The following is a 7,335-nucleotide window of genomic DNA, read 5'->3' as shown; positions in this document are numbered from 1 at the left end:
CATTTTGGGGTTTAGGGGTTATGGTAAGAATGGAAGTATTTACACAGTCCTGATAAAGAAAGGAATAAAAATGTGTTTGTTATGTTAGTATTTAATGAACAACAGACATATTTTAACAAAACTTCTGAACTTTTGTCCTCAGCCTGATTCAACATGGTGGCCCTAAAGAGATCAGCTTGATTCAGTCTTTTTTATTTATTTATTTTTTACAGATATTGAGTTCAGATTTAGTGTGATGGTAGCTGAGAGTCGTCCCCAACACATATTTCTGAGCACTGAGTTTCAAACTTTACCATGCTGTGTGCCAGGTGAGCTGCAACTTAAAGCAAAMTACTTTCAATACAAAAAATGTTGAACGCATCAACAAAAACTTCTTTTTYATGATGTATATTTTACTAACAGACACAAACAGACCTGCCTGCCACAACAGAGTGCAACAAATAAAGTCACTTGGACACTGATATTTAAGAGCCACCTGCCTCTCAGTGTTTCATTTTRTTATTTCTGAGCCTCTGAACAGAAAACTCAACATGACTGAACATTAAGGGACACTTCCTTCCAGTTTCTACAGCGTGACACAGTTAAAACAAACCCCTCACATTTCCTGAACCGTGGAGGGCGTTTTAAGTTCAACGGGGTGGGGGCAAAGTGGTTCCCAAATTCTTTTATCTGGTTGAAGACATTTTCAAGCACCTATCCCTTTTTATTTTTTCAGTAACTACCAGTGATGAGCCTGAAGACTCAGACTGTTCGCAGTCAGGCAGTAAACTGGTTTGGTCCGTCACAAATGATTTGTTTGATAAATAATCAAACATTTCCTGTACTCTTTCAATAATATAGGTTCCTTTAGGTAAAGTGACACGGTTGTGAATTTCAAGTCATTTTGTGTGTTTAAAGAGAAAAATCAAACTTTTTTGTTTCTTGTTTGTTTTATTACTCTGTACCGACAACCATCAGGGTGATCTACTTTTAAAAACTGAGTCAGCCTCTGTTCCAGCTTTCCATAAAACCAGATTTTAAACCAGAAACCAGAGYTGAGTATATATTCTGATTTAGATTGGATGGTTGAATATACTTTATGTTGTATTTATCACTTTAAACACAAACTTTGACTGATGAACTAATTCTTACTTTAGTTATTCTACAGTTAAAAATACAAAAAAAATTGGTATCACAGTGAAATTACCTAGCTTTTGTTTTTAAACTAAACTCACTGACAAAAATAAAAATTATGATCTGATTTGGACGGTTTTTTATAATTATTCAGTTTGCTAGCTGCTAAAACCAACAGCAAACGCTCCAAGAGGTGACATTACAAATGGAGCGTTATCAGGCAGTTGCCAGAGCAACCAACAGCTCATCAAAATCCCTTAAAGTGCCCGTGACATCAAATTTTTATAATTAATATTAATGGATTTTTGTAAAGATGACAYTGATGACGTATTGAACAGTTGTTGAGATATTTACATGTGCAGAAAAAGGAAATGATTTCAAAGAGGAATGGCTGCATGTGAATAAAGCATTGCTACATTAACATCAGTCTGTAAAGAAGAGTCTGACATTTCTTTAGATAACTGATGAGGAGTCAAATGATAATGTTTCAACAAACAAAAACCAGGARGTTTTCCCTTTGATGTCACTTCCTGTTTCATTTTGGCTGAGCCAAACTCAAAACAAAACATGCCAGTTATGTGACAAAATGCGTAAAAACATGTGTATTATGCAAAGTTTCTTAAATATAAAGATGTATTCTTTGACTTCTTGTATTTGAAGGATATTCATGTTACAGGCTCGTTAATGTAGCATCTCAATGGGCTGCGAATGGGCAACTATTGAGTTGTAGACATGTTTGTATCAGTTGTGGAGGACATTTTGAATTTAGAAKAATTTTGGGAATKGTAACAGTAGGAGTGTAACTTTAGRCTAAAAGTTTAGCTCAGTCTCTAAATATAACCAATTTTAACTAGATTTGCTGTATCTATGGTAGCCATTTTTAATTGGGTTGAAGAAAACCACCAAACAGTCGTAGAGAAACTTCCAATGATTTTTYTGTCAAAGTTTTAAAAAATCCATCCAGTGTTTCATGTGATACTTTAAAAATAGTAGTTTTAATAGGATTTGAAGAATTCTCAATATAATTCTATAGATTTTAGGGGTTCATTTTTGACACATTACGTCGATATGGTAACTCAAAACGCCAAAAAATGTARTCTTGTGGCCGAGCCATTTATTTGAGATTTCATGTGAGTGCACTCTTCTGCTCAAGTCACAATAAACTTGACAAAAAATAAATAAAAAGACAAAGTACAGGGACCTGTTTAAAAGTGAATAACAGAAGGGGTTGCCATTGAAAAGAACAGGAAACAATACAGTGAACGGGAGGTCCATTAATAAAACATCATAAAAAAATAACAGGTCCTAATCTATCTTCCTTCATTTTAAACGTCTACTCCAGTAGATTTAATCATGAACTTTGAGGTGGGTAGCCAAGGTGGGAAAGATGTGGGTGGAGCTAGACAACAAAATAATGTGCGTGGCCAAAAATACACTTTTGTGAGCCATGGACACAAAAACACGGGTCATGATTTTAAAAATTGGCCGATCAAAACATTAGCACATGGCTCCGAGGTTGCAAAAAAATAAAAATAAAAATAGCCAGTCCCAATTTTGAGTCACCAGCCAGTGAGAAACTAACATTTTCTTTATTCCTTACTTACCCTGATTTTACGATTATTTTAACAAGATAACACTCAATTTTTCCCAATTTTTCGACACTCTGTTGTTTCATTTTCACCACCCTGTGCTTAACTTCTTTTTGTCAGTGAGTAAACAGTAGTTTTGAACAGACATCCTAACAAACAGGTCCTGTAGAAAGTGGAAGACACCAGAATTCAGAACCACAGCGACGCAACAAGATCTGAAAGATGTCCTTTCTTACGGAGTTGTGACGCCGTATGGGCCAGTAGGCACACTCCTTCCAACTTTAGGCAAGTCAATTCACATAAAACACGGCTAATTTAAATAACATTAGCAAAAAGCCAGTTTACACATTAAAAAATACAAGTAGCATAAATAACAAAATATACACACATCTGCTGCTAAAACCCTCATTAGTTAAACTCGGTGAGCACATTATTTTTGTAATAGATTTCCAGACAAACGAGTGCAGCTCAGAATGATAAATGAGTATAATAGTGAACTGATCCACTGGACCACTCATATTCTACATCCATTGTAGCACCACAGTCTAACACAGGATTCCTGATGGCTACACCCGAACTGTGGCGACGTCCTCATTTTTCTCCGGTTTAAGGARGTACAAAAGGGGCGTAACGGTTCACCTCAAACCACGGTCTGGTGTAAAGGTCACGATTCGGCACATCAGGAATGTTATTTTATGTTGTTGTTTGTTCACAGACAGTAAATCTCCCAGAAGCAGAAGGAAAATTAAACTCGCCAATGTAGAGGCTCTAAGGTTACGTACATCAAGACACGACTCGACAATTTGGTAATTTCATAAAAAAAAATCCTATTCTACTTGTTTTTTCATCCAAACTCAACAGTAAACAGTAACGTTCAGAACTGAAGTCAAACAAAAATATTGATAAATTCCTCCAAAAATTATCTGTCTAACTTAAGGTCAGAAAACATGGAAAAAAACAAAAATAAACACAATGTGAAACACTTGCGCTCGTTTGTCAGCCAGCTGAGGGCTTCTATGGAAAATCACGCTTGATATCAAGAATACTGAAAAAATAATCCACACGTTTGAAAGCATAGATTATATAAGGTAACTGCTTGCCGTATATGCACTTTTTGTTGTTTACAACCATAAAACTCTGCTGATTTGACACAAACAGAAAAAACAAGTGCATGGTACATTCTTTGCTTTTTCTGTTTCAAAATAAAATTGCAAGAAGAAAATCGTGTTGTTTTTAAAATTATTTTTGTTTTTCTATTTTTAAAACCTAAATGTAAAATCAAACTAAATAAAAATCCAGTGCTTGATTTTTATAATCAATTTTTATAATAAAATGTACGGTTGTAGTTTTATTTTGTAGCGATACTGGAAATGAACGTCGACAAAGAAGAAGAGTCTATAGTGGCTAAAACTGCTTAAATAAACCAAACTATTCCTAAAGATACTGACAGTGGCTGCGCTCAAAAACTATTCTGCACTGATWATAGAACGTTGTGAAAAAGGAAAAACAATCTGAAATCAGCCGCTTCTAAAGCACTAAGTGAAAACGTAATGCACCAGGAGYTCAGGTCATACGTTCCGGTTCTGCCAAAAGTTCCCAAATGTTGCACTACCATAATATAAAGGTTGTCTTTGCTTTAAAATGCATAGCCTTTTTTATCTGCAGTTGTTTTTCTAATTTTTCTTTAAAAAAACACCCCATGTATAATTATTTTATTTTTAAATTTTGAAATGTAAAACTCAAAAAAACTAACCATACACATGTTAAAGAATTATTTAAGCCTCTGTGAGTTTTTCAGAATCACACATGCTTTGTTTAATGTAAAATTTTAAATCATATCTTCCTTCTGCTTCTGCATCGTAGCCGTTAGCAACATGCTAGTAAATGTAGCGCGAGCCTCTCAGCGTACCGGGCCAAACGTTGGTAACAGTGATGGTTTGGCATAAATCCTGCCACACCCCTAATGTACAACCCAATTAAAAAACATCCACGCTCATGTTCTCACAAGCATAACAAACAGAAACTGTAAATAATCGCATTAGTTCTCATTAAAAGTTTGCTATTTTCAACAGGTAGTTTCACGTTAAGTGCAGGAAGCGGCAGCTACATCTGAGTTAGTGTTCGGTTTCGGGTCTTTGGTAAGTCTTTACAGCCAACTGAGCAGACATGGAGAAAAAAAGGCTTTTACAGGTTGGGTTTATGGACTAACTCTTCTTTTTGCGTTGGTCAGAAAGAAACCAAGAATGAACACGTCCATGCTGGACATTAAATTAAAAATATGTAGATCCAACATCTTATTCTTATCAGGCTTCTTCTCGTCTAACTTATCTTTATGGCCACAGACGTTTGTGAACCGTTTGTTGTTAAAAGCTTCCTGTTTTATTATCTAATCTATTAAAAACCTTTCTACAGTTTCACAACTTTTATCACTTCGCACAAGCTTTATAACTCCACACTAAATCTATCTGATAAATGGGTCTTTTGTTTCTCTTCTTTCAATCAGTTTAATACTAATCTACCTACTGAAAGCTTCCTATTTAATCTTTGCTAAGCTATACATCTGCCTCAAAGTTTATGAGCTGCTTAAAAAAGGCACTTTTGCTTTTTTTTGTTCACTTAAAAAGGGAGAATTGGGCTAATCTGAATTAAAATTGTRAATCACAGCAAACAAACTGCTTTTAAAAAAAGACACTCAAAAAAATATGTGTTTGGCAATGCTAACGGGTGTGAAGCACAGGCTAAACTGTTTTGATTCTTGGCAACTGTGAGAAAGGAAGTTACCCCACTTTAGTTTAACAAACACACTTTACCACCAGGAAGAAGGTTTCCAGCATGATTTAAGTACTTTTTTTTACAGGTCTTAAATAGTTTCCCTTTTTTAGTGTACAAGGGCTAAGTTTAACATGTTGGCATGCTAACCCTAAGAGCTACAAACTTTGACCTGATGATGCAAAAACAAATATGGAACTGATTTTTAAAAATTGAGTAATAACGACAACAATAGAAATGTGTCAAATATGGTTTGTAATTTTATGGTGTTAGCTATAAATTTAATTTAAGCTAAGTTATTAGCCTTTGCTAACATTTTGCCCACAAAACAAACCAAAGCGGTAATGTAGCTTTGGTTGTTGATTCTTTAAAACAGTTTTCACCATTAGTGATAAACGACACGTTAAGGAATCACCTTAAAACTTATAGAGTTGAATTCAGCCAATATTTGTGAGCTAATGGCTAATTTCTTTGATTCCTAGATCTCTACATCGCTATCAGTTTTGCATGACACTGTTATTCCAGAAGTAAGGTTCTGAAATTCCTACAGGAAGTGCCCCAAGCTGCTGATGCTATCTGCACTTGCAAATAGCCACAGCATTTTACATAAATATCCACATAAAATAAACGTGACAGTTGTGTAAAGATTTATAAAAYGATCTTCAAATGAACTGCTGGGTTAATTTAAACAAACTCAAATATACATAAATAAAACTCTTGTCTAAGAAATGTTGAAATCATGCTGGAACTTTCCTCACAGCAACAAACACTAAACAGAACTCAGTCAGCGTTAGAGCTAATTTAGACACCAGTCAGACAACTAGCAACGCGAGGTTGTCAAAGCGGTGATTCAAGCCTTTATCCAGCTGTTTAAGAAAATAAAAAATATCCAGAAGCAATAAAGCTGCTGAACATGCAGATATGTTGATTTAGTGTCCTAATTAGAGTGCTGGCCTGAGAGCTATGGCTAAGAGACGGCACAAATGATGCAAACAACCGAGGTAATGTGGTAATGCTCCTTAATTTCCAAGCTCGTGGCATTCCTGCGGTGGCTGAGCAGACCTAAATAACTCGGTGATGAGGGTTAGACTGAGAGGCCGACGGCTCAGCCTTCAGCACCAGCGGGGGCTCCACTGCCCGACCCTGTGTCCGGAAACGTCTGTGTCTTTTCTCCACTGCACTCTGAGGGCGTCAGGCCTTCCCTGCCTTCATGTACGTGGGGATGGTGCCTCGCTGAGTCAGACCCTCGAAGCGTTTGTAGGTGTAGTTCAGGAAGACCCAGTCCTTTGATTTGAAGTCTGGCTCCGTCGAGTTGGCTGCTTACAAGACAGAAGTAATAACAAATTAGTTCCCACAAGCTACACAAAACTAGATAAACTGCTGTTTTTTTTTTTTAATACAATAAAATGCTGCCAAAATTTACTGAAAAKCTTAACTGTTAAAGGTAAAACAATCAGAAGAAAAGCTAAAATTAAAAAACAAAAGTTAACTTAAATGAACACTAGCTAAAAAAAATGGGCAAAAACCGTTACAAGCTAAAATGAGCAAAACAAAGCTTAAAACTAAATTTAAAGGTTAAAACTAGCAAAAATGACAGCTAAGTTAAATTAGCAAAAGGATAGCTAAAAGACAGGTTTAGCAAAACAGCTGCTTAAAGTTAAATTAGCTGGAATGTTSTGAAGGAGCTGAAYATTTTTGATATATAAACTGTTGAAGTAGCATAAAGATTGAAGAACGAGAGATGTGCCTAAAAACACATGGAAGAAAAAATTATATTTGCCAACAGCGAAGTTAAAAATTTAGTATTAGTGACAAAAATGCTAAAGGCTAAATTTAACTGCAAGAAATTTAAAAAGGCTGATAT

At 35.5% G+C, this 7,335-nt stretch overlaps 1 protein-coding gene across 2 annotated transcripts in view; it reads right to left on the bottom strand.

The window, feature by feature from the left end:
• Nucleotides 1-3,988: 3,988 nt before the first annotated feature.
• LOC106524580 (serine/threonine-protein kinase 38-like) overlaps nucleotides 3,989-7,335 on the bottom strand; it is a 20,685-nt gene continuing 17,338 nt past the window's right edge. Inside the window, exon 14 of one of the 2 annotated variants that reach the window (XM_014018437.1) lies at nucleotides 3,989-6,790. In XM_014018437.1, the coding sequence (XP_013873891.1) occupies nucleotides 6,663-6,790 (128 nt within the window). In that variant the 3' untranslated portion in view covers nucleotides 3,989-6,662. The remainder of the gene's footprint in view (nucleotides 6,791-7,335) is intronic. The other variant, XM_014018438.1, reaches the window with a different exon arrangement.

Source organism: Austrofundulus limnaeus, unplaced genomic scaffold, assembly GCF_001266775.1.
Source record: "Austrofundulus limnaeus strain Quisiro unplaced genomic scaffold, Austrofundulus_limnaeus-1.0 Scaffold193, whole genome shotgun sequence".
Lineage (NCBI taxonomy): Eukaryota > Metazoa > Chordata > Actinopteri > Cyprinodontiformes > Rivulidae > Austrofundulus > Austrofundulus limnaeus.
Note: the sequence above shows the minus strand (reverse complement) of the source record. Positions and strands in the feature narration are given on the sequence as shown.